We start from the raw sequence: 27,910 nt of genomic DNA, 5'->3' as shown, positions 1-27,910 counted from the left end.
AGAAAGACCACAAAAGGCATCTTTCTCTCGCTTCTGAGCTAGTCCGTGGAAACGTCATGTGTTCTGCAGGTCTGGAGGCCTGCAGAAGAGAAGCTGGAAAGTGAAGAGAAGCTTCCAGGCAGCTATTTTTACCAGGCCTACTTCTCTTTTCCTTGGGTGGTTGCATCTTCACCTCCTAATGGAAGGAGGGGGAAGGAAGGAGTAAAACTACAGAGAGGAGAAATGGAAGTTCAGCTTCCCTGCATGGAAAATACTGTTTAATTTTAAGCTGTTGAAGTCTCATACCCATGTACAGGGAGACCAGTACCTGCCATTTTGCAGTGCCTAAGCTAGAGGATTTCTTTGACTACCTCTATTTCCACTTTCTTTTTTTTTTTTCTTTTTTCCTGCAGTACAAGAGGCAAAATCAGGATCAGGGCTTGTACGTTAGGCTTACAATATTTGGAAGCAAAAGGTGACATGCACAAGCACATTTTTTTCATTAAAAGCTTTGATTGCATTTACTTATATGAAAATAGGCTTTCAAAAACTACTGGTTCCCATTAAGTCACATGTTGTTTTTAATGTAGTACCATTCTTGGGGAGGACTCTGTTTACATACAATATTAGACATCATTTATCTGTATATACTATGTATCTGCCTGTCGTACTTATATACGCAGTAAATGGTGTCTTACAGCACAAACAGCTGCATAGGACACTGTGGGACTTCCTGGAGGGAAAGTTGCTAAGAGCTCTCATATATATATATATATATATTTAGATATATACACACACAGAGAGATGTGACAGTGTAGGAGACAGCTTGTGAACATCTTATCTCCTTTGGTAGCCAGCTACTTCTCTGACTAGACATTTTGGTTTCAGAAGAACTCCCTGTGTAACTTCTTAGCACCAACAGCTTGGGTAGCTCGGGTAGCTCAACTGCCTTCAAGTGATTTTGAAAAAAAAAAATAAATTCCAATCTCCCCAAACAATCAGAATATCTTTGTGGAAACTGGGATTCGGCAAAGAAACAAGCAGCCCACAGGCACACATATCTGTGGTGCACTTCCATCAATAGTATCTTAAGCAGCTCTGCATCATATATGGTGCCAGAATATATGACCTGTTGCACATATCTCGTGATATAGAAAGATATAGAAGTAAAACTCAGTATGCTTTTCTGTGTCACCATGCCAGCTGGCAGTGTCATGTTTTCAGAGTTCACATATGAGTGCAATTTTCTTTAATGAAAGTCCTTCTCTACTGTGAATATGATTTGGTGGCGCCAGAAATTCTTCCAGCTGCAGTAAACCAGGGAAATTTGAGGGGCACTGGCAAAAGACTATGGAGGCACATCTGCCACGGTTGCATGCCTCCAGTTGGAGGGGCAATCAAAACCAGACTCCTTAGCATTAAGATCCCTGCGACACATTAGCAAGTTAGTAGAAGTCTATGCATCCACTGAGACTGAATATTCAAGAACCTCTGGCTTTCCCGGGGTGACTAGTCAAGGGATTTTAGCTTACCCATTAAATATCAGCCAGTACAGCTTGCCTACCTGTATTACATGCCTTAGACATGCGTGCAGTGCCTGCTGTCTTTCACCCAAGTCATATTGGGATCATATCTACTCTGTAGTAAAGGGAAACATTATGATATGCAATACAGGAGTAAATTTTGGGCTCACACATTAGATAATCCGATTTAAAAGTGTAAGAGGTATGGACCTTACCCTATAGTGGCATTTTTCAGTGAATCTTGGCCATACACACACAGACATGTGCCACTAGAAGGAATCAAACTCTGGGCCCTTAAACAGAAACATTGTGGTTACTAGAAAAAAGACATAAAACAGCAGCCCCTGGATAGGTACTTGGAAAGCTATACAAATAAATACTAATTGGTATATTGCAATCACTCCCCCCCCACACACACCTTGATTTCCCTCAAAAGTAGTACGGGATTTAACACTACGTGACAACAAGACATGGATCTGATCTGATCCATCTGATCCAGGAGATGCCTTATCCTAGGGCAGGCTCTACTTCTTTGCTCCCCAGCTGTCCCTAGAGTAGGGCATCCTTCTGCAAAAGACCATAAGACTGTGATTTTGTCCCAGTGTGGTAAAAATCATCCATCCCTCCAGAAAAGACCATAAGGTTGTATTTTTGTCCCAGTCAGGTAAAAAGCATCGTGTACTGAGGACTGAAGTTGCTTGTAGTCTAGTCACATTGCTTGGCACAACCAGTGGAGTTGAGATACAGCCTGGTTCTTGTACTGAAGAACAAGGTTGGTTCAGATTTACGTTCCAGGAATCTCCCATTTCAGCAATGTGACAGAGCGTGCCCTTGTGCAGCGCTGGGGATCTAGCGTGGGTGGAAGACACAATATGTCGTGCATTCCACAATGTTCATGCTGTGAGAACCATCATGGACCTGCTGATAAAACCAACTGCTGCCACAGAAAGGATTAACAAATGAGACTTGAGCATTCTTCAGTAACCACCATGCCATCAAATATGGGAAGTGGAAGGACTGGTGTTAATCTGACGTTACTAACACCAGCCTTTCAGTAACTCTTGCTATTACGGGCTCACAGAACAGGAAAAGTATACATACAAAGATGCTCATTGAAAAAAAGACAGTACATTACTGTAAGTTTCAGGTGGTAGGAAGTGGGCAGCACAGAGGGATCTTCCATCAGAAGCAACCAACTAGCCACAACATTTACTACAAGTTTGCACCCTCCTCTTTGATTCTTCTGTTTTCTTTCTGATTTTTATTTGCACACTTTCACTTTGATCATATTGAGGGTTCGATCTCTCTTACCCCACGGAAATTCAGATACAATTCTTTTTAGAGTAACATAGATAGCAAGGCACCCTTAGGTATGAGCTCCCATAGCCACACAGCAACTGGATCAACCATACATACCAGAAACACATCTCTGCTGATGCAAGTAGTTTGCAAAACAGAAAAGGTGTGAGGGAAAGGGGTAGAAGCAAACGTCAAAAGCAGATTAATCATCATTTCAAAAAACAAGAGCACAGGTTTTGTATAATGTATGCCACTAACAGTTGATGAAGAAAGTGCATTTTCAGTGAAGCAAAACAATAGATCAAGACCTAGTATATTTGTGAATGGCAATAGTAATATCAGCACTTTTTAGAATAAGCTGTCCAAAAAATATTTTGACTGTGGTACAAATAGAATGATATGGCATATACATATAGAACAATGGCAATAAACCACATGAAAATATATATCCACTGGGAATTGAGGAGGAGTGGAAAGGCCAGAGGTAACAAGGGGCTTTGAATTAGTGCATTTAGAGCAAATGCATTCTGCCTTCCAGTTTAAAGAGCATGTACACAACAAAGACACCATTGCAGATTAGTCCAATAGAGAATATCAGCAGTATAGTGGCTAGAGTTGTATATTACAGATCTCAAAGCCAAAGAAATTCTTTGCATAGCAGCACCGTGAGAATTGCATAAGTTCTTGCGTGCTAGGAAATTTAGGCTTGGTCCAAAAATAACAGAAGTCTAAGGGAAATGGCCTGGCTGCTGCGTTGCTGTAGATCTTTGCTAAAATGCCGTTGAAGCCATTTAGATACAAAATCCCTATTTACAGAAACAATTTTTAAAATAGACAACCAGAGAAATAAATTGGTGCTCTGAATGCTCTGGAAAATTATATTACACTGATTGCCAGTTCTTTGCTATATATAACAGCTAACTCCCTTACAGTATGTGTAATAGTGACAGGTAATTGTGTTGTCGATGGAGAACAAGCAAAGTGCATCCCTTCAGCAACATTTTAAAGATACACAAGAAGTGTATCACTGGCACTGGAAAGATTAAACATTTAGTGGAAACGTACTCTGAGTTTGAGGAATGATATCCAGAGGTTTTAAAGGAATTTTTTTTTCCTCTACTCCTTCTGCCTCTAGCAGAGGCTCGGAGTCAGACCAGTTTTCTAGCCTTCAGCTGGCCTTCTATATTGCCTATGTCGATAAAGTCTAACTGACTCTTCTCTATGTGTTTCTACTCTGCCAAACTCCTCTATAAAAGGGTTTCAGGGAAAGATTATGGCTTCATCTCCCAGCATGAGGGAGAATGATGCTTTCTCTCAACTGAGTACCATCAGCTGATTCCTAGTGACATCCTCATTTCAATGGGCAGCTGATCTGTGTGTGCAGAGTTTGAAAACTCCTTGCTGCATTTATTTCAGTACTAAAGCCCACAAACATGCAATAAAGAGAGTCTTAGACTTGTTCAGAGCACAAGTAAGAAGAACCTATAGCTGCATTAAGACTTTAGACAGCGTCTGGAGGAATAATATTAAAAATCTATTTTAAAAACAGACTTAAAAAACTCACCGCTTCCATAGGTGACACTAGGATTAATAGAAAAGTCAAGTTATATGTGTGTGTGTGTGTGTTTCTGTGTATAGAGAGTCTCTTGCTTCAGAGCTTCCAAGGTAACTATACTTCCTTGTCAGAGATAACATGGGGGAAACCCGAAAGTCTTGCCCCTATAGCAAATAAGTGCAATAAAGCCATTACTAGGATTCAGTAATCACACTTCCGGGAACTAAAAATTTCACCAGCGTGCACTGGCCCTGTTACAGTTGAAGAGAATATTTAAACAGTGTCAGTGGTAATTTTCTAAAATTGGTATGTCCAAATAGCCACCTGCAGACCAAAATCACTGGTTTTGATACTTTTGGGCCTCAGAACCAATGTCTGTAATTCGACGGACACAGAAAATCTTGACAAAATGGACTTGTCCTCGACCTTATTAGTTTATTTCAAAAACCTTCTGTTCATTAAACTTACATACATCAGGGAATGTTGTAAGTATTTGATCCTTTCTCTGTTATTCAACAATGTGATTTATGTCAAAGGCAATCAAGGAAACTGAAGGGAACTAAAGAAACTCCTTCACTGATGAATCAAGGGAAACACTTTTATAGTCACATATTTCAAACAAAAGTGCACCACCGTTTTTCAGAATAAAACTGCTTAACTTTACCATGAAGGTAATTTAAAGAAGTTTTATTGCAGTCAACACTGACTGAAAAGAAGAACCATTTTTCTACAATTCTATCTTATTACCCTTTCCTCAGCCTTAGGCATTTAAAGCTGCTTAGCTACGTAGGCATTTAAAAGGTCAATTTGCAAGGCATTTTGGTTTGCTAATTTCCACTGTTAGCTAGACTCTTAAGCCATGTTCCAAATTCTCTTATGAATCACCTCTAATTTTTTCTAGTTCTAAGGAAGTTAATGGAGTGTAACCTCTAAATTAGGGCAAACAGGCAAATTTATAGTACCCTTGATTTTTCACTCAAGCACACAGATTTTTTGTCTCTATCCAAACTTTAAGATTTTCTTCAAGATTTTCTGTCCTTGTATCTTTTTGAGCCATAATTTTGCAATAAAGTCTGAGTAAATTTTGATGAATTGTTGATCTGTTTGAAGCCTTCATATATTGTTGTGGGATTTTCCCACCACTCACACCTAGAAAGGACCAGAAGTCTAGATTGGGCAAATTACTCTGAGCGTGTTTTTGCCATGCAGGCAGCTACAATGGCATGATAAAGTGGGATTTATGGCTTTAATGCCTGCTTGCTCCAATACTGGCATGCCTGAAAAGTTACTGATACTACCATACATGCTATATTGCTCAGAACACATGGCCTCCTGTTTTCTCTCTCTGCAAAACTGAAGTCGTGCAGAAGAAAGAAGAATAAGGCTCTGAAAGGAAGGAAAAAGGTGTGGATTCTCATGACTGGAGTAGGACAATAGATCACTATCAAATTAAGCACAACTAATTTTCCCTATTTTGCCACACATACAATTCACTAGGACAAAAGCCTACACTCTCTCCAAAATCCTTTTTACATTCACATAAGAAGATGTGCACATTAATGGATCCTGGGATGATTTTTGAAATTCCTTTGAACACGCTATGTTTCTCCAGGAGAAGAAGAAACGTTGCAAGACAAGATCAGGCTGATGTTGAAGAAGTGCCTCTTTACTCCTTTTAACCTAGACATGCTGTTTAAAGGTAACGTTTGTCATCATTACCGCCCTATGCATCCAGCAACAGCCTAGAAAAGGGTGCAAAAATTCCAGGATGAAGGACACTGTCTTTCTGAAAGTTCAGCAGGAGTCTGGGTAGCATCCATATTTCTTTCACGCTGTGGGAAGGAACAAGCCAGGCTCTGTGCACATCATTCAGATGGCCCATGATACCGAGTCAAGTGATGGCAAAAACATACTTCCAACACCATGTGTCTAGGATTTCGGGCACCATAGTGATGATACCTCAATGCAATATTTCTGTGTGAGATGCAGCTTGTTGCCAGAGTGCAAGTAAACTTCGTAACCGACTGCCACGAGTCAGTCCAGGAGCAGTAAATTAGCAAGTGGCTCAGGCACTCTTAGTCTAGGAGAAGAGTAAAAAGGGAGTGTGGCTGCAGCACTGGGAACAACAATGGTCCTTGTTCTCCTGCCTTGAGTGAAAATAAACAAGTCCATTGTTATCGGACTTTGCCAAAGCTTAAAGTATAACGCTAGAAGGAAAAATAAGTTTTACAGAATTGAGCATATACAACCCTTTTTTTCCCTTCATAAATTGTATGTTACACCAGTTGAAACTACCGAAGTGTTTACAGTATGCTATACATATAATGGCACATTTAAGCTTTTTAAAGGGATTGGAACATTTCAGGAATGTCTCTGGTGCTGAAAAAGGCTAATGTATTACAAATCGTATAATATTTTAATTCAGAAAAAATATGTTTGGGTATTTTGACCTAGCATCATAAGGATTAGGAAACCGAACGAGGATGCCGTGAAGCATGACTGACGAATCAGTCGAGCTAGTCTGCTTCAGATACATATTGTGCAAGGCATTATCGCTGCAGTCAGTCACAAAAATGCATATTTAGTTTTGTACATTAAATACTACACCTGTGAACCTATGTAAAAGATATACAAAATATAAATGTCATCAGGACTGTATATTTCAAACTTTTTAAAATAAACACAAAGTATATATATATATGTAGGCATATAGGTTGTAATTTCAATGTCAACACTAGCACAGTTTGTCTCTTCTAAATACAGACCTGTATACTTCCTAGTCCAACACATGCACCTACGAACACATGATCATGCATACAGCTTTACGTTCTGCTGTTTGCAGAAGAGTCAGAATATACAGCACTATACATTGTTTCAACTCAAAATTGATTGGCAAATTAAGGAAGATGCCATTCAAAAGAAATTCCTTGTGAGCTATTACCAAAGAAAACAGAGAAAACCAGGGGTATAGTTATTTCATCTCAATAAAAACACTGAAGACTGTGGTGATGATGACCTAGGATTCAAAATGCTTTGTCCGGCATGTGGTGGGGGTCATTCTTGGACAAGATACAACAGTGTAGAGCTGGTTGCTCTAACACATACCGAACACGGTTACAATGAGGCGCAGAGCTTTCACGACACCATCCAACCCAGTTCTGGGTTCAGACTACTGAGGTCTCTGACCGAAAGGAGACAGAGCAGTTGTACGCCGTTCTTCTCACAGCAGGCGGTGCTGACGGTGATCTGGATGCCCATCTGGAAGGCAAGCGTCGATTTGCTGGCCGAGCAGGCCGGGAGAAACCCTTCCCACTTGAGCATTTAGCTGGCACAGATATCTAGAACACAAAGGCAACTCCTTGCTTTAACAAGTTACGGCTTTTGCAGAATGCAGCGGGAATGTAGGAAGACATTTGGGCTGACCTCAGAACAGGTGCTCTGAAGCTATTAAAAGGAGCACAGTAATGCACAGAATGCAAAAGAACAGCTATTTCTATGTATAGGGATTGTCACATCAGTTGCAGTTTAAAATATATGGAGCCAAGTGTCAAGACACAAGGAAAGGTATAAAATGTTAATGCAAGCCAAAACTGACATTCACTTCTCATTTCTTTTCATTTTTGGAAGATTTTTGTCAATGAACACTGTATACTGTTCTAAAGGTAGAACTCGGAATACCATCTTACATTACTGGAGTATGATCTATATACTTTTCAAGTATTTTTTGATAGATCCTATTTCAGCAGTCACATCTTGCTAAGAACTCTGTTTCCATGAGTGCAATGTGAAGCTCTTTACACTTGGTAACGAATTCAGAATGGTTATGTATTAATGCGGTGACATGTCTACATGCAGAGCCTTGTATATACAGGAAAAGCAACAGATTTCGGTCATGGCTACAGTCATGTAAATTTGAAATAATAAAAATAAACCAAATGTCTCATGCCATTTGTATTTCTTTAAATCTTTGTGATGTGAATGCTGCTGGACCTAAAATGGTAGCCCCTAATCAGGCAATATTCTACACTTAGTTTGTACAGATAGAAAAGACAACATAAAGTATGAACCTATGGAGAAAAAAAAATCCAATTGGCTTAGTAAAGTTTTTCTGGGCTTACATCAATGTAAACTCAGTCATTATCTAGTCATTATTTCTTCCCCACATATTCATTGATGAAAATTTGTTTTCCTATCAAAAGTTCATTGGTTGAAAAAGAAATCAGGTTGATTTTTCCTTTCTTTCTGTGCTGTAGTAAAGATGTGTCTGCTAAGCAAGACGTTGCATCACTGCCAGGCTGTCAGAAAGACATGCAGAAGAAAATCTGCATGGTCAGATTCTCAGCTGTTTAAATCCACATAACTCCACTGGTTTGTGAATTCGTGACAGTTTAAAGCATACCAGCTGACAGTCTGAAGCCATTTAAGTTTCTCGGCTCCAAACACATTTGCCTTCTCTTTTCTAAGACAGTAAGGGGCAAATCTCTTTGTTTTTATTGGCCAAGGAGCTCTTCAGGAAAAATTATTTTTCCATCTTTTGGCCTTTTACAGAACCTGCAACTTATAGTGCATTTTCAAAACCATCCGTTTCTCGTTTCATTAAGAAATAATGTTGGTAAAAGCATTATTTCAAAACTTCTGCAAATAAAATTCAGCCAAATATAAATTAATTCGTCATGCCATACTCTTCTGTTTCTGTGAGGCTATGCTTGCATATATAGGAGAAGCCAGGAACTGAGGCATGAGTAAGAGGAGGTCGCTTTATTGCTGTAAATTTTATGGAGCCACAATACCCCTTTTCATAGACAGTTCCAATGAAATTCTGAACCAAGCAGCACCCTGGATGCTGAACAATGCTGTCTAAGCCCTCTAAGATTGTGACATGTCCAAGTGTGCTCAAGCCTTTTGGGAAGGCTTATGAAATAATTTGTCAGCTAAAGGAAGGAGGGAGGGAGCGAAAATCGGATCGCAGTTCTCACTAGTTCAATCCTTGAATAACTGCACTGCAGTTAAAATCTAGCTTCACACAACAGCAGCAGAGACTAAAATCTGGCGCACGTCTACATGCTTCTGCCCTCCCCTGTTATCTTCTTGTCCTCTCTATTATCCCTCCTCTATTGTCTTCAGAGGAAACACTCTTGATTCATCCTGATTCTGGCCTAAAGTGTCTATTTTTACATAATTATTTACAATACCATGTTAGCCTGCCTCATTTTAGAATCTGAAGCTTGGTATGAAACTGAATTATTTTGTTCTTGCCATTCTTATGAACCTTACCTCTGGTAACTTCTGTCTTTCTTTTCCTTGCTTGAGTTGCTGCCCAATATGCTTGGCTGAATTCCTCGGAAATTCTTGCTTTCCTTGCTCAATCTGGAGCATTTCTAAATACTGACTCAATGTCTCACAACCCCCATCGGTGAATTCAGAATTTGCCTGCATCCACTTATCTTTGCAGCATTTTGCATTACATGGAGAAGTCACTGCTGCTTTTTCATAGTTTTTCAAAAGCTTTTCAACAACACCATAGTTCGACCTTGAGTCAGCTGAACGCGGGCGACCGGATAAATTACTTGGTCTCCAGTCATGCTCGTGAAGCATGTGCCTATAGCCACTAGTATTTGGAAGTCCATTTATTTGCTTTTGTTGCCCTGCCGTTCTGACCGCTTTGCTGGGGTTGCTAGTTTCTTTCTCCTTTGCCGCAGAGCATTTGGGATTTGAAACGCAAGTTGTATTTACAGTTTCTGTCCTGCTAATAGCAGAGTCACACAGTGGGCTGCAGGGTTTGTGATCTTCTGATGCTGTTCGAGGCACCTGGTTTTCTTGCAAAGCATTGTTACGTTTATCTGTGTGAAAGACAGTCCGGTTAAACTCATCGATCTTTGCTGCTAAAGTTTCATTTCTTTGGGTCTTTCCTAAAGTATACCTAGAGTCTTCCAAAAGATCATTGTGCACGGTAGCAGGGACATAGAAGTCATTACTGTAATAAGGGCTGCTGTGAGACTTGGGATTTTGTTTCTGGTGCATCTTGTTGCTTTGGGCCATATTTCCATCTGAACAACTCTTTTGGGCTGACAGTGGGGAAGGTTCACTTTTATTGTCTTTTCCAAGTTTGCCCACATCGTATGCCCACGTGTTGTGGCAGAAACTTGTTGGTACATTGCACTCATTTTTAATTACTGGTATTGAAGCAGTTACCATCACAGGACCTTTCACAGACTGCCCTTCATTTGCACAGACTCCTGCAGATTCATTCTGGTTTATAGGTGAAGGATTCATTGGTTTCCTTCCACTCCTACAGTCCTGAGCCTTGCAATTGCTTTTGATGCCTGGATCTCTCATTGGTGCTTCACAAAGCTGCACAACTGCAGAAAGTGAGTTTGTTAGGTGCCGAGAAGTGCTCCGTGGAGGAACTGGTGGAGCTTCTTTCTTTTGCCAAGGTCTGAAGTCTGTTCCTCTGTCACCAGTAAGATCACTGCAAGGAATGTCCTTCAAAGCCTTGGTGGAGCTCATGAGATTCTTCCTGTTATTATGTTCCTCTGTTTCAAAAGCAACTGAAGTCTGTGATTCATTGCTGGACACATCGTTCATGTCAGGCAGAATAACTGTGTTTTGCGTTTCCTCAAATTTCCCCAGGAAAGGAAGTGACTTCATTCTGGAAATAAAAGGCAAGGTGTTTTAGGGATGAGCAATAAGGGTAATCCCCCAGGGGACTGCAGCATGGATTCGTTCTCCCCGTGAGCAGGTGTTTTAACACTGGCTGCTTAAAAAGATTTAGGAGCAGCTTTGCTGCAGCTGATACATCCAGATATTTGAAATACACATGAAGAATTTGAAGAAAGCTCACCAAAAGGAATCTTGTATTCCTTTCCCTTGCCACTAAAATTCCTTCGCTGAGTTTTTGTAGATGATTGCTTGTTTTCTTACCTATCCTACAGTAAGGACAGTGGATCTTGTGAGTTCTGATGACTACAGTGAGAGTCTACCTGACTATGAACTGAATGAAGAAAGCTTTAGGACATAGTGCATCCCTTGTGTAGGTTTCCTAACATTACATGTGACAGTAGAGACGTGTCTTTTGAGATCTGTTCTGTTCAAAAATCACCTTTCTCAGCTAGGATTTAGAAACTATGCATCAGCTATGAATCTATTATTTGCTTTAAAGATACAAACACTAACCCAACTACAATAATAAAGTGGTGACAAATAGCCAACTGATTGCATGGGGGAATGTAAGAAGTCCCTCTGCTCTTTGGGAGCATCTGAGAAGAGTTTGCCATGATGCAGACCTCCATGGGGTCTCAGCATGGCTGGGACACAGCTTTCGCAGTCTTTTTCATGGTTCAGTCTTACCTTCTGAGACTTTCTGCACAACTCGAGAAGAAGACTGTTGTTTAGCTTGCTAAAGCAGACCATGAATATTGAATTTTTAACAGATGGCGGAATGTTCATTTGCCATGCTTTTCAGGGTCTGGCTTACCATCTTTCCACTAGTACAAATGTATGGTTGATCTTGCTTCTCTTGCCTTCTTTGCACTCTTGGATGGTCAGTCCCTGACACATCCCCCGCACTTAAGGCTAGATCTGGGTTTAATGTAAGAAACCTCCCAGCCTAACAAACCCATACAGTGCCATATAGAACTGCATGGAAATGGGACCAGGGCAGACAGTAATATGTGTTCAGTTTCCCAATCCTCTATATAGCCATTAGAAACAAGTACAATTTCATCTCGCATAAATACTAATTTCATTTTGTGGGTTCTATAGATAAACTCTGTTTTGCTAGTAAAATGTGGCCTTATATCATATTTCAGTATATTTCATTTGAATGTTTTATGCTGAGCACTGAAACACTAGGAGGATAGGAACTGCCCAACTCCTAATAAATTCAACAGCAAACCCCGCTTCAGAGTGAACAGGAGCACAGTCTCATTAATCATTTTCTTCCTCTAATATAAAGAGTACAAATATGTTTTTACCTTCTGTGGTTGGACTTCTTTCGAATTTCTTCTTGATAGCTGCATAATTCTTCACTGACTCTGGCAAGTTCTTTAAGAGCCTTTATAAATATAAAAACAGTCCTTTAATATAAGCCTTTTAAATGATATCTCCAGAATTATTTTGAAACTTGTAGTGATTTGCATTTAAGACTCATAGCAGAGGAAAGCAGCACAAGGCAAGATACAAAAATGCCCCCAAGGTATGAATGGAGTTAAAGAGCATGCTGTTAACACATTTAAACAGTGGGAAGGCACTCATCAATAGCAAACTGAGGAGAAAGTAGAGAGCTGGAAAGCTAAAATCAGGTATATCAGTTCTTTAGGTTAACCCGTCAGTCCAAACCCCTCAGTATTTTCCTCACACTTGTAACTGAAACATACTTACTACATTGAGATCACCAATATAATTCTTGGCATTTTTCTTGGAAGTTTTGATGCTGAGGCTGTCTTCAGATTCCTCGTGGTTCTCAAAGGCCAGACTGTCCATCAACAGAGTATTGTTTCTGCTCTTGGCTCTGGTTTCTTTACATTCGTGTCCTGTTTTACTGAGCAAACTCCCTTTTTCCATCCTGTCATTTGCCACGTTGTGTTGATGGTTCAGTTCCACTGTGTCACTCTCTTCCGAAGTAGGGGAATGCATGGACAGCTGCAGCATCTTGCTCTGAATGGTCTTGTTATCATGGACATTCATATTGCTCTCCCTTCTAAGTTTTACCTCCTGGTAAAGCTGAAAAAACAATAGAACCTTCTATTAAATCATGGTACTGTGATAAACACTATGGTAAAAGAACATATTAGTCTTCTATTTTGAACAATGCTTCACTCAGTAGCATCAAGTAGAAAGACTTTATACATGTGTTAGTAGAAAAATGTTGAGTCACACAGTGTGATAGTTCACAGACTGTTACTGTCACAGGATGAGGAAAGGGCTGTAACTGTTCACAAACTTTTTGCCATGGTTTTAATGTACGGCTTCCACCCATAGGATGGGATTGGAAGAGATCTGACGAGGCCAACGGCGCTGCCTTGAGCCAGAAGCTCTATGGTTGTCATCAAGTAATACCAGCACACAATGTGGTGGACACAGCCTTGATCTGATGGATGAGGAATGGGAGGGAATGGGAGGGAGAGAGAGGGCTCTGGTTATCTTACAGCCTGTTAAAGTATATTAGTTTCGGGAGGGGAAGTGAATTCTCATCGCATGCAGCGCTATCTGCACTAGACCAGACTCTTCTGGTTCTCAGGCAAATGTAATTCTTCCCTACCACTGGAGTGATAAATCAGTACTGCAGAATGGTATTATGTGGCAATGTGCTGTCACCCTCTTATCTTCTTTTGGGCTATCTGCTGAGATCCAGTGGCTTCATTGTTAAATGAAAAGGTGTTAATTCCTGTCACCCAGCACATTCAAACGAGGGAACTGTGATGAATTATAAATTAGAAAAAATAGCAACATCATAAAAGCCTCTTCTGCTTACACTATAATTTCCAGTGCCAAGAATCCCACGGCTCTTTATAAACATTCATTCTTAACTTGCTCTTATGAAGAAAGGGCAGAGCAGGCACCTCTGAACAGCCATCTGCCTGCTCTCTCACAGTGCATAAGGCCATCACAACATCTTTTGGAAGGGCAGTGAAAAAGAACAACAACATGAAGAACATGTGGCCATTTCATGGGTAGTGCTGTGGATTAGAAGTATTCTCACATTCAGAGACTTGACACTTGACCTTATCCTGAGCTTTCAGATTTCACTCCCAAAGCCCAGCTGCTCATGGAACCTGGGGGCTGAACTTCTGTCATTTCCAAGAAATAAGGGCTTCATATGGACTCAGCATATCAGTAAGAAGAAAGGATACCACCTCATAACTCTCAACAATATCATCTCCTAAATCATGTAAATCCTCCTGGAGGAATCCAGGAATTAAGTTAGGGTTTGGTGGGCTAGAGAAAACTACTAAATAAAAATACAAGCTGATAAGGTAGCACAAGATTTATAGAGGAAATTCCTCTACAGATGATGGCATTTAAAATGTATCTTCCTTTTTCTCCAGCCATGTGGCTCTTGGTGAAGAAATGTCAGGCAACTGAAATCAAGGGCAGCTATATAGACAGCTTAGGAGGGGACCTTGAGATGCTGATAACTTTGGGGTATCATCTGCAGTTTTGTCTGGTCCTGCTGTACCCAGCAATTTGCTTCATTCTCTTCCCCTCAGCCCCATTCCATTCTTTATCTCTTTTTCTGTCTCTGTCATGCTTTCCTAATCCATATGGTAATAAAGAACATGGGAAAAACATGGTCTTTCCACCCATTGTCAGGACTACCAATATCCAGAATACCTTTTCACAACACATTATCATCATGTCAAAACAGTTCATGTACCTAACAAACTGAAATTCAACAGAATTCACAGAAATCACATTACTAACTTTTGAAGCACTCTCATCTTGGTGGTGAAATTAGGTAAGATTGCACAGAAGTGTCCTAACACAAAAGACAAAATGTGGCAAAGACTATCATACCAAAGTCTGCAAGAATTTCAGGTAAAATCTAAGAGAGCTGACATTATGGAGTTATGCTGCAGGCTGGTTTAACGGGCAGTGTATGGCTGCAATTCATTTGGCTCTCATAATTTTCCTTCTCATACTTTCATGCGAGCAATCTCTGCCATACATTCCTGTGTTGCTCAGCCACAGGATGGTGTTGGCAGCCAGCAAGCAAAACTACTCCATGTGTATATTCGAATGAAAAATGTGGAAAACTCAGAGGTGAAAAAAATTGCTTCTACACGTTGCCAAAGCAGATTCAATTTACGCATTACAGAGCGCCAGAGGGTTCTGCTGCAGGGACAATTTGGGGATAAAAGAATCATAAATAACTACCCAAACTATTTCTGGAAGGAGATGCATTAGAAATGGCAGGGAGTGAGTGTTTGTTAGTACGTGTAAACAGAAGTGGTGTCAGGATTTTCATACTATTTACTGTAGCTCTTTTCTCTACTAAAAGCTGTCCATAAATGGAACAGGTTCTAGCCAGAATGCAGCGTATAATGTATGACCTTCTTTTTAATATTACCATTTACCCCAGTAGACCTGTGCCGTCTAATTCCTTTTTGCCGGAGAATTATGATGCCTAGATTTTTTATTACTAAATATGCATTTTCCTAAACCCCATATACATAGTTGTTCAGCATGTACTTGAAAAAAGCATGTATAATACGAGCAGTGTGGCTCAGTATATACCGAACTGGCAGCAGTATATACAGCCAACGGCACCATAGCAAATTTCACAAAGTGATATTTAACTTCCTGCTTCGTATTCATGGCTATTAAATGAGAAATTGCAAACAGTGCTTAACCCCAGGCTTTGCATCCTACTGTCAGTTACTAGAAATTGCCAGTGACAGATAAGATATAGGATATCATTCAGAAAAAAAAAAAAAATTGAAGCAACCCTAGTCACTTCACCCCAAGTGAAAATGTAAGTGTTCAGAGTTCTGTTTAAAACTACCTCTTCTATTTTCTTCTGCATGACCTTCCATTGACATTCCCATTCTTTCCTTTCGTTGTCAAATCTCTCCAGCAATTCCATCTTCTCTTTATTCCAGTTCCTCTCAGTATTCTCCAGTTGTTTACGCAGGTCCATGGTTACAGCCTGTGTAACAGCAAGAAGACAGCTCTGCTTTTTTTCTTTCTTCCCTGAATGTTTCCTGGAAGTTTATCAGAATAAGTTTTACTTGTGTTTGATTCTAGCTTTCACGGGGAAAAAAACCCCAAGCAAACCCCCCAAATAATTAACTGAAATGTGCAGGACACAGCATCACACAGTTGCATGATATATACGTGGAGTGTGACTGGAATATGGACAAACTAAGCATTATAGGACACAAACCCAAGGTCAGAGAGGCCCAATCTGGAAAGGGGAGGAGGTACACGCATCTGGCATCATAGAATTCAGGAACATCTGCCACAGTGGGCTCTGTACGGTGGTCACTTTGCATCTTTGCCACTACTCTTCACTATAAACCCGTTTTCAATGAAATTCGAGACTGCATGATATTGCATGGCACTTCAGGGCCTTGGGATCCTGCAACGTCTGCCCTTGAGGGTGAAAGCTATTTTTACATTTGTTCAAAAGACAACTGCAAGTGTAAAGGTATCATGTTTGCTCATGCACTCCTTTCACACATGCGTGTGGCACGACAAAGACTGTGACATTCTTTTGGCAATTGAAGACTGTAAACTTGATACATGCAGAAAATTCTCCTGGCTATATGAATGCTGTAGAATATATGAAGGAAAACAGGACAGGAAAGATAATAACCAGTAACAAGCTTACATGTAGAGTAGAAAGCATAATTCTACTATATAAAGGACTATAGGTCACTATAAAGAGTTCATATATTTTGGATTTATAAATCTAAATCTATAAATGTTAGTTCCAGGACCAGCACAGGGAAAACTAAGAACTATTCTCCAATGGCACTATCTCTAATCTAGTTCAAAAACTTGCTCAGAATATTTAACTAATTTTTGCTTCAGTTTCTCCTTCCTCTTCAGAAGTCTTTAGTATCTTGGTATCTATGAATGAAAAATTATTAATCGAATGACTAAATATGTATATTTTAAGGCAAATATTTTGGATCTGCTCATCTGACTTTGGAACAAAACAGTTACAGATTTTATGGGCCTTATGTTCCTCTTGCTCTCGTAGGCTTTACAATAGAAACTCCACTACCATCAGCACATTTACTTTGCCAGCAAGGCCGAAATAATATTCATTCAGTTATGATGGCTCAGCTCCTATGGTATAATGGCTGGTACACACACATATCGATACTTGAGTTCGTCAACTTTGGCTCTCAAAGCCAGCTGTTATGTTACTTAGGTGGACATGGAATCTAGTTTTAGTCCCAAAATGCCTCTGCATTGCTTTGGTCTCCTGCCAGAAACCAAGCGTATGGGCACGCAAATTAGTTAACAGAGAGCTAACTAGGGATGGTCCAGTTTACCTTCCTCGAATTTGTTCCTTTTCCTGACTGACAGTCAGTGATTGTCATCTCACAGGAACTGCCCATTTTATCGCCCAATTTTCTTTGATATAGTGAAAATTCATTCTTGAACTTCGTGCAAAGTTCTTCCTCATCCTGCATTTTATTGGACAAGTCTTGTTGATTCAGCTGTGGCTACTGTGTAATCACTGCTTACTAGTGTCTGCGTTATTTCAGCTGACTGGGAAGCTGATGCCAAATTTGGAGTCAGCTTCTTTCTTGAACAAGCAAGCAGAAGAGCTCAGCTGAAGCCCAATGGGTTACTCAGGTCTTTGGGTCATAGGAAGTCCTGCTACAGGATCTCTCAACTGACAGCCATCACGGGCCCGATCCTAACTCAGGATTTGAAAAACTGTTTACCCCAAGCAATTTTGGATGGAGGACTTAGAGAACAAGCTGACTATTCTTCAAACATCTCTGCCAGCCCGTTTCACAATGGTGTAACCATGTCACTGTGTAACATGGTATTGGAGCTTACTCTTTCAAACTCTGACACACATCTGCCTTGGAGCTCTGAAATGGCAATCTGTCCCTCAACTACCTACAAACAGATTTCAGACCCTTCTTCCACCTGCCTAAAACATACAGGGCAGCTTTATAAAAACATAAAATTCCTTGAAACTAATTGCTGCTGAAAGACAGCACAGCATTCTCATCACAAAAGATGTCAAGCACTGGTTTGCTCGTGGCTTCTTAAGGAAGGCAGCCAGGCTATAGAGACTGCACGTCACCGGGCCAAAGTTTCAGCTTTGTGTCAGACTTCAGTAAGTGTTGACCAAAAACAACTTTTACAAAAAAATTCCACTGCACTTAAGACCTGTTGCAATGTAAACATCTATTGCTAATGAACTTTAAAACCATTTCAATACTTTCTCACCTTGCTAATTCAAAGGTTGTATTTTTTAGTACAGTCATTTGCTTTTTTCTTTTTGTTGTCTACGTTTATGTCTTCATAACCTTTCAAGACATCTCTGAGAAATAAACAAAAATAGACTCTCTGCTTCACTAGAATCCTTCAAATACACATCAGAAAGAAATAGAAAAATGTAGAAACGCTGTAAAGCCAGGGCAGGCAGTCATAATCTGTCTACAACTTGCACAAATGGTGATTTTGCTAATGCGCTACTAGTAATAATGACCATGCTTCAATCAGCAGCATATTACTAGAAAGAAAGTCAATACTATATAGCGATCTTTTTTTACACATATAAGAATAGATACATAATATGTACTCCTTTCAAGCATGCATATAGCGTTGAAAAGGCCCCTGGTGGTTTCCTAGTGCTGGGAACTACTATTGCCATGTTTGCATTCATCTTAACAGTTTCCAAGTTGTTTCATATGGAACTCTGATTATAAAAAGAGGTTGGAGACCATCAAAATTAAATCAAGTCTTGGAAGAGGTTAGTTACAGATAGTCACTTGTAGTTCTAAGATCCACAAAAATATTGTATTGCCTCTTATGCTTCTCCAATTTCCTCTTGACATAAATTCTGAGAAGAAAACTCATGTTTATTGATGCTAGCAGCTGGATTACTATACAGTTTTACTGCTATTGTAGAGTGGATAAATTCCTCAGAGAGTTTTAACTCGTAATTCTATGAAACATTTTTTTTCCTATGAAACTTTCTAGGAAACTTTCTTTTCCTTGGTGTTTGGTAGATGGTTTATTTGGGGGTTTTCGGGTGTTGGGGTTGGTTTGTTTGTTTGTTTTTGTTGGGTGGAGGGGAAGGGGGTTGCTTGTTTTTTTTCCTACTAGCAATAAAATCAAATTTGTAGTCCTGGTAGTATAAACTCTGTATAGTGCACTGAGATGTCCCCATGGGTATTTTACATGGCTTAAGCAATCCAAAGGGATGTAAAATGCCACATTATAATTTGCTGTGTGGATCAGAACAGAATCTGTGCTCTTGCAGTGCTGGCACTTTCTGCATGTCCTAGACAAGGTCAGAAGCTCATTACAGCAATCAAATTCAAGCAAATAATCAATTCTGTCTGCATCAGCTGCATTTTCCCTTAACTTTTCCCGTAGCCCTCCCTCCTCTCAAGCAAAAATATTTTAAGCAACTATTTGATGTTAATGTTATTATTTTCCCATGTCTTACCCACACCCTTCCTATCCACATATTAAAAATGCATAATAGTTTGCAAAAAACCTCTATCAACTTCTGAAAATAATATGCAGTGACATCAGCTGAGATGTTATTTTTAAACAAAGATTAATTAGATTGGATGTGCACAAACATTCAGAAACACAAATCTTCCCTTGATTTTACAGAAAAAAAAAGCAATTACATTATATTTCCAACGAAGTGCTGTATTTTGGATGACTAAGGAAATCGTAAATTTATGTATTTGTTCAATTACAAAGGCGTGCCATGTGTCACAATACCGTGCACTATATACATAAAAAGAAACTACAGTTGAGTGAGAGAGTGAAAGAGAGAGAGAAAGGGAAGAAAAATGAGAGAGAGGGAGCAATGAAAGAGTGAAAGAAAGAAAGAAAGAGAAAGAAAAAAGGAAGGAAGGAAGGAAGGAAGGAAGGAAGGAAGGAAGGAAGGAAGGAAGGAAGAAAGAAAGAAAGAAAGAAAGAAAGAAAGAAAGAAAGAAAGAAAGAAAGAAAGAAAGAAAGAAAGAAAGAAAGAAAGAAAGAAAGAAAGAAAGAAAGAAAGAAAGAAAGAAAGAAAGAAAGAAAGAAAGAAAGAAAGAAAGAAAGAAAGAAAGAAAAGAAAGAAAACAAGGAAAGAATGAAAGAAAGAAGAAAGAAAGAGAGACAAAGAAAGAAGGAGGAAGAGAGAAAAAGAAACAAAGTGAGAGAGAGAAAGAAGGAAAGAGACTCGAGTGCTTACAATACTACCTGTCATCCCTGTTCTGTTGATACATCTGTGCCTCCTCTGAAGAAACTGACTGAGCTAATGAAGTCTTTCTCTAAGAATAAAGACCATATATAACATACATGACCATCACATTATATATAAATAATGTTAAAGAGATGTCTAAATAACTCTTTGCCACATTAGTAATTTGCTTTCTTTTTTAATCTTAACTGTTCAAAAGCACTGATTTAGAATAAGCTGTAACCATACCTTTCATGGAATAAGAAATCCTTTAGAAGTTTTTCAGTCCATTTCTAAACAGCAGTGAAAGCAATGAAATGCATAGCTAGCTGGGATCCAGTTCTGCGAATCTTGATCTTTAAAAGAAATAAGAAAGCTAAGCAAGACACAACCTTTCAACTGGGGCAGCATTTGCAACTCTCTTTGAATAACTCCGTAACTTTTGCAAACTGAAAAACAGTTCCGTTCAGCATCATCCCAGCAGCTGGCTTCCACGTGACGTCAGTGCACGGAGGATGGTTTTAAAGCCATCTACTCCAACCCCCAGCTCTGTAACTTTATATCTCCTCATATTTTGTGTAAACAACTCCAAGTCCAGGACATTTTTAGGTTTTATAGTGCAGTCCAGTCTTTAAAGCTTGCCAAAGCAGCCAGTGTTAATATTAAAGCTATGACAATAGGCAATTTTAGGTTTCTTTTATTAGCGTCCATGTTGTGAAGGAAGATTCTTTGCTGCCTTCCAGACCCAGTTTTCAGGGTCATATTTTTCAGTATGATCATTTTGAGCTTTGCAACTTGATCCTCATAAACTGCTTTGTAAAGGGAGTTTGTTTAAAGCAGCAGTTTTGCTGGCTAACAGCTATCTTAAAGAGCTAAAAGCAAACCACTCCTCCCTAAAATCTTTTTCTGTATTCTAAATACACCATCACTTATGAGATGCAGAATTATTGGGCACTGTTTAAACCTACTGACTTGCATTCTGGGAATGATGATAATGGTTTCTTTGGGATATACTGAAATATTCCTGCTACTTTATAAGGTTTCTGCATCAGATTCTCCAGTCTGTTAAGATACTTTGTGTCTCGGCAAAGCAAAGTGCTTGAAATTGGATGGAGAATCTCCCTTGCGCCGGGAAACTCATCCCTGGCATAAGGCTAGCGAGGAAGGTCTAAAAACACCTCAGCCTGGATTTTAAGCACTGGGAGTGCCCACAGCAAGGGTTGGCATGAAGTGAGGGAAGGGACAGTATGTGACAAAAAAAGATTCAGCAAGTGAAAGTCCACAGGAGACCCCGAAGCCAGCGTAGCGAAATTTAGGTACTCCCCCTGCTGAGCCGCAGGCACAAGGAGTTCAGCTTCTTTGCGTCTCTGCCCATCACACTAACTCTCCTCTTGCACTATGTGTTTAATTGCTTTCATTTGGCTCACTGAGAGAGACGCCCGGGAAGAAGCTTCATGCACATACCACTGCCCTGATGGATACTTGTGCTTGGATGTGTCTGTGGACGGTGACTGAGACCACCCATAGCCAGAAAATTCACATTTCGGGGAACATTTGTCCTCACATGTACCTGGAGAACAGCCACAAAGTACTTGACTCATGCAGCATAAAACTCTGGACAAATTCTGCTATCAGATGGGTGTCTTCAAATGCACTAAGCAGGAGTGATGTGTATTTTTGTGGGCAGAGCAGCTGATGACAAGAGGATCAGTGAGACGAAGGATAAAATATGAGGATTCACACATCCTTTGCTTAGTCAGCACTCTCCTCTTTAGAACAATATGGTTTTATCTGTGATACAATCCATGCGCAGCTAAATACGAAGTTTTTTAGCTCTGAGTTCATTTTATAGTAAATACCAAAAGCAGGTTTCAGGGAAAACACATTTTTCTCCTTATATGGTCTAGCTGTAAGTCTCAGTGAATACATTACTGGGGTGCTTATTCTGCACCCATGTAACATAAATAATGGGACTCCGGCTATTTGTGAAAATTTCAAAGATCACCTAAAAATTGAACAAAGATGCCCAAGTACACGACTGAACGTTCCTGAAGAAAATTCCCAGCCTCTAAACTCTGAGGATTTAAAAATTCCCTCTTCATAAAGCAACAATGTGACTTTCTTTTGGGATGTTACGTCGCGACACTCCAGCTGACACAGCTGGGAGCGAAGCCCGAGTGCCGGGGAGCAGAATTGAGCCCACAGCTGGAGGCTGGGTGCCACAGCGCTGCCTCCTCCCCGAAGCCAGCACAGCTGCACCACTGCAAATGAAGACAGACTCTGAAGACATGTTTTTTCACCCTTATCCATCAGCATAGGTTATTATTCTCGTCTTTCATATTGCTAACTCAGTGCCCCTCGTCTTGTTACTCAAACTCTTTGAAGTAAAACACAGTAAAATTAAAGAAAACAATGGACTAAATTCCAGACTTGAGTTTTCACTCAGGCAAAATCCTACATTTCTGTCAGCATGAGGAACTAGAAATGTGTGAGGCTGAGGGGCTCATTAGGAGACAAGAGCTGGACCCCTCTGATAGGTCAAAGGGCCACGTTAAACTCATCCTAGTATGGGAAACACAGAGCAAAGTTGGGACAAAAAAACCCACAAAGCAAGCTCTAAAAAGCCGGGCTCATTGCTCCTGATACCCTTAAGTGTAGCGGTAGTGACTTTTGCACTTGGGGAAAAAAACATTATTCATCAGAGACTGTCCATCCCCCAACAGCAGCAAAGCAGCAAATGTGGCTTTATGGCCTTTGGCACAAGCAAAATAAGCAGGAAGGCTTATTTTTTATTATTATTATTAGTAGTAGTAGGTTTATTACTTCCAACGCACTGCTTCTACAGGCAAAGTGTACTTTGTCCATACCTGATATCAGGTCTACTTGTGCTGAAAGTCAGCACCTCAACAAAAAAAGGTGTGAGGGCATTTTAAACAAGCCCTCTGCTAAAATTTTCTTCATCATGGAAGACTGAAGGCAAAGGAGCATGAGTTTTAGTGTGGGCTATAATCTAATTACATAGTTAGGGTAGTGTGCATTCCGGTTAACAGTCTGCACTCAAGATCACTTTAGAGCGTCTTCAGTTCTGCTGTAGTAGCTTGGTTATGGCACACCTGTTTTGCTGTGTCCACATAAATTTGGTAACAAAAAGGAAGAACAGCACTGCTGCCACTGTAATCAACCCAACCACAACATCAGATTCCTGAATGATGGTACTTTTAACACCTTGATAATCCTGGCAAATACATCTCAGGAGTGCACGTATAAATCAAGAAATGGGCAGAAGGGAATACAAATTCTGTCTCCTCTTACTGTTGTGCACTTCTGCAATAGTATATAATTTAGTGGAGATACAGAACCAACAAAGTGTTATGTCATGTCACTTCTCCAAGGTTACATTGGAAATCGGTGGCAGATACTTTAGATGTTTACTTTAAATAGAGCCACTGTAATTTTCCCCATAGGCAACTGCATGTGTAATGGCAAAAGCCGGGTTTGAATATCACTTCCCCTGGCATTAAATCAGAGACAGAAATGTAAGCCAATGGGAATTACGTCCCTGATACTGATGCCTTTAGAAATCTCCTATTCACCTATCAAATTCTGGGGTGATTAAGGGGAAGGGCATCTAATATCCTAAAGCTCTGCTTGTTTTTGTAAACAACTCCCAAAGTTCATGTGCAGTTCATCTCTTTTTATAACACATATTTAGACAGCCATGGTTTTGGCAATTTTCTATTTTCCGACTGCCAGGCATATTTCTGCACCATAGCACCTGCTCTCTTCTCGTTTTGATTCTGAAGCACTGGTGACATGTGTCAGCAGACACTTATTCTATCTCTAACTGGAGCTTCAGGCATGGATATTTTTGGTTGAGAGGAATATCTCTGATCCTGGAAAAGATTATCATCTTTTGGGAATGGAAATGGAAAAAATTCCCATTCCAGTATCATGGGAATTTTTCAGTTAACAGTAAAAAAAAAATAATAGTAGAGGTATTTGGTCAGGGCATTCAGACCTGACTTTAAATATGAAAGTAATTTAATTTATCTGGTTGTTTTATAGGAAAAAATGCATCTATTTTCTAAATGACATAAAAATTCATTGCAGTTACTGCCAATTTACACAAGTGTAAAAATGTCAGAATTAGACCTATAGTTGAAAGATTTCTTCTTTCTGAAAGAAGACAGAATGAATTCCCTGGGACGACAGGAAACAGAAATTTAATCTTTCAGATAAATGTAAAATTAAGGCAATCTTGGGGTTCAAATTCAATTATATTTTTGCCAGAATATTAATATTTTGTCAGAATATTCTAAATCGGGACTTGTGAATGTGCTATCGGTATAACTGAGATTTTAACTGATAGGTAACCTGACATATCCAGCTTGTTGCCATGTAAAAGCAAAATATTATATTTTCTTATTATTGCTCTTTGGAATGAGATGCTATGCGGCAGACAAAATCTAGTGAATCAGCAGTGTTCTGCCTGGCTCTGCCCTGCCTGACTCCCATGCACTCCTGCTAGAGGATGTGGACGTGTTCAGCTGCATTTACTTACTCACCTGTGAGGTGGACTTTGCCCACCAGGCCAGTAACTGAGTGGGGAGAATCTGCTTCCTTTCTTGGCAAGTATAGTTATTGCGTTTCTTTGTGAGACCAAGTTATTTCAATTTAGCAAGACACAGAACAATTATTTCTTTGGCTAGATGTTATCTTCTGGCTATGGATGGATGTCCACACTGATTTATTATTTCTCAGCAGCTTTCAAAACAGCGAAAAATGGAGGGCTGTGAACTTCTCTGCAATATCTGGTGTGAAACAGATAAGCAGCTCCAATCACTCCCTTCAAGCTGAATGCAGAAGGACATGAAAAACACATATCATTTCGCATTGAGATTTCTCTGTACTGAGGCTGGCAGGGGTTCTCACCATTCTCCTTGCTCATTGAAGATTCAAAGACTGCGGGGAGCTTCTAAAATGATTTTGTATGCTTTCAGATGCTTTAATTTCAGACTGTAGCCTGTGCAATAGCTCCCTAGATGTCCCAAAAGGTCTCAGCTTTGAAATTGCTTTGCTGATGCCTGACAGAATTAGAATGAGGAAAGCTCCAGCTACATGCAAGAAAAAAAACATTGTGAGAAATCAATGGGGTTATAATTGCCAGTCCTGTGCAGAGGTTATCTCTACCTTTTCTCAAGAGGTTGATCCTCACTTTTTCTGATATCTGAGAAAGAAACAAATCTTTCACAATTACTTCCAAGATGTATGAATTCAGTGTATGAAACTTTCCTACTACTTTACAGTACTGTTACTGATACACTAAGTGTAAATCAAACCCTCTCTACTCATCTTTATCACATACAAGCCTGAGAAAAGTATAAACAAGTGTGGGTTAAAATCTGAAAGCCCAAAACTTCAGATCAGATTTAAGTATGATTTTTTCTCTTTTATGGGATTGAGCCAGTAACATTTAACAAAACCCAAATGATCTTTTCTTGCCCCAAGGGAGACACTAAACTAGAAAGAAACTCAAAAAGTCAGTCTTGTGCTAAGACCTGATATGACAAGTTTAAGCCTCAAGTTATTACACTTTTAATGTCCAAATTGCAAATCCATGGGGGGGCTGGGGGGCGGGGGGGGGATAAGAATTTCTCAAGCAGTTGCTGAAAAATTTATTACAGGAGTTGCTGAAAGAAAAGCAGCAGAAGGGCCTTTTCCCAGTGATTTGAGAACTATCTTTACAGTTACAGAAATTCATTGTGAAAGGATGACATGCAATTATACCTTGCTATAATAGTTTCTAATACGTGGAACAACCTTCAGGCAACTGAGCATAAATTAGAGCATCTTAGAAACTCAAAATTACTTTGGGCCTGACTTTCTATTTAATCAGGAAACCAGGCAAGGCTATCTATTAATCTCACATATATTTATTTTCATTTCCTTTATACATATCTTGCTAACTACAAAATAAATGATGGCAACAACATCCTCTCGTAGGAATAAGTATTTGGATTAGATCACAGTTAAGTGATTTAACTGATCAAGGCTACTACACCTGCAGAGGATGCCGGAGCAAAGCTAGACAAACAAAGAGACAAATACAAGCTTTGTTTAATACTGAATGTTGTGAGTTTACTATTTTTCTTGTTCTCATAAAATAAATCTTATTGCTCAAACTCTGATTCCATCTGAGGAGCATCCCTCAAAACGGTGCCTCTCTACTACTTCAGGTAGCAGAGCACAACCCAGGCATGGAGATGAACTGTTCTCACTGGGAAATGGGTTAAGTGAACAGACTGATAAATCAAAGGGAATCCTTATTGCCAGCTAGAAAAACAGCTGCTTTATTTATTACCACTATTTATAACTAGGTTTATTTTATCATGGCATCTGCACAAAAAAATTTCATTGATACACTTGTAAATGATCACCTTTGGAGAACTCACATTTGTAGGAGTCAGGGGTTTCAACACAGGTTGAATAAAACAGAAAAGAAAACTGAGCCACGCTTGGCATTTCAGATGAGGTTTTCATAGTGTTTGTAGGAATTGCCTGTGTTCACTGTGGTAGAAAGATCAGGAGTTGCCTGTGCTCTCAGTGCAGCCTCTCGTAGGCAAGAGAGGAATATTCGGTGACTACTGATGTACACCTATGTACACAAGCTTCCCTCACCTATGGTCGCTCACTACCAACGACATGGTTAGACGGGGGTCACTCAGCAAGCGAAGTGTTACCATGTTCATTCAAAACTCGTTCTGAAACCTGGAGAGAGAATCCAGAGCCCTGTCGGCTACAGACTGGAAAATGTTATCTGATAAACTGGGTTTTTAGGAAAAGACACTTGGCATCAGACAAGGTGACTAGCATCACTCTCTCCAGTTCAAGTCAGACTGTCAGCATCATTCTTCTAGAGCCCAGAGAGAATGCAGCCAGGCTACGTCTCTCAGAAGACTCCTTGCCTACTCTGATACCTCCTCCTCTTGCATCCTATTCTCAGGGGCTCCAGCTCCTCGCCACATGTCCAGATATAGTGCTCTATATACAAATCCTTCTGATTTTGTCCCCTCTGTGGTGTGTAATCCATATAATACAGTGCTGAAAAACATTATCATCACAATCATGCAAAATATACACAAGCTGTGACATGCAATTGCAGAATACACATCAAATGTGGTTTTACTATTCCTATGTGGCTAGAATACAAATTCTTTTTCTGGGAACGGGAAGAGGAAAGGAACAGACTCCTCACACGCACTCCGCGTATTTCTGGTTTGCTTCTGATTTGGTGAAAATTAATGAATATTAACTTGGTTCCAGTTACTCGGAAAATTTTTATTCAAAAATGATAAAACCAGACAAAGTGAAAAATATCATTTTCTGTTTGCTTACCTGGAACACCGTGGTGAGTTTCCTATTCAACTGGGTGACTTTTTGGTATGGTTTTTGCAGTTTTTTTGGTTTGGTTTTGGCAAACAAGTAGTCTTCAGTGTTTTTACAGCAGTGGCTATTACAGAAACTACGTCTCTTGCACTTCTTATCTTGGAGGGTGGACAAAATAAACAAACTGAAAATAATACTACAATGAACAGTAAATGATGAATGACTTACAGTACAAAAAACAGTGTAAAAAGGAAGACAAGTTTAAATATTGTTGTGTATGAAAGGGAT

The 27,910-nt window shown here is 39.7% G+C and overlaps 1 protein-coding gene across 4 annotated transcripts; it reads right to left on the bottom strand.

The window, feature by feature from the left end:
* KIAA0408 (KIAA0408 ortholog) lies at positions 1 to 27,867 on the bottom strand. 4 transcript variants are annotated; one of them, XM_074580783.1, is made up of 8 exons: positions 27,632 to 27,842; positions 24,802 to 25,089; positions 20,486 to 20,592; positions 15,860 to 16,058; positions 12,736 to 13,077; positions 12,330 to 12,409; positions 9,631 to 11,005; positions 1 to 7,694 (listed from the first exon to the last, which is right to left on the bottom strand). In XM_074580783.1, exons 4-8 carry the CDS (start codon positions 15,992 to 15,994, stop codon positions 7,521 to 7,523), a joined length of 2,106 nt encoding a protein of 701 aa, XP_074436884.1. In that variant the 5' UTR covers positions 15,995 to 16,058; positions 20,486 to 20,592; positions 24,802 to 25,089; positions 27,632 to 27,842; the 3' UTR covers positions 1 to 7,520. The 4 variants fall into 4 exon arrangements, with proteins under 4 accessions (XP_074436884.1, XP_074436881.1, XP_074436886.1 ...); XM_074580785.1 differs by having other exon boundaries at positions 2 to 7,694; positions 15,860 to 16,003; XM_074580780.1 differs by lacking the exon at positions 24,802 to 25,089.
* Positions 27,868 to 27,910: the final 43 nt, after the last annotated feature.

The sequence above is a fragment of the Larus michahellis genome, chromosome 3, assembly GCF_964199755.1.
Source record: "Larus michahellis chromosome 3, bLarMic1.1, whole genome shotgun sequence".
NCBI classification, from domain to species: Eukaryota; Metazoa; Chordata; class Aves; order Charadriiformes; family Laridae; genus Larus; species Larus michahellis.
The sequence above is the reverse complement of the archived record's forward strand: the minus strand, read 5'-3'. Positions and strand labels throughout refer to the sequence as shown.

Bases quoted from the DNA above. Each gene is read 5' to 3' on its own strand.
- KIAA0408 (XM_074580784.1), bottom strand. From the start codon at position 15,994: ATGGACCTGCGTAAACAACTGGAGAATACTGAGAGGAACTGGAATAAA. The intron at 13,078-15,859 runs GTAGTTTTAAAC...TTGTTTTTTCAG, and splicing joins TGCAGAAGAAAATAGAAGAG to CTTTACCAGGAGGTAAAACT. The intron at 11,006-12,329 runs GTAAAAACATAT...TTTTATTTCCAG, and splicing joins AAGAAGTCCAACCACAGAAG to AATGAAGTCACTTCCTTTCC.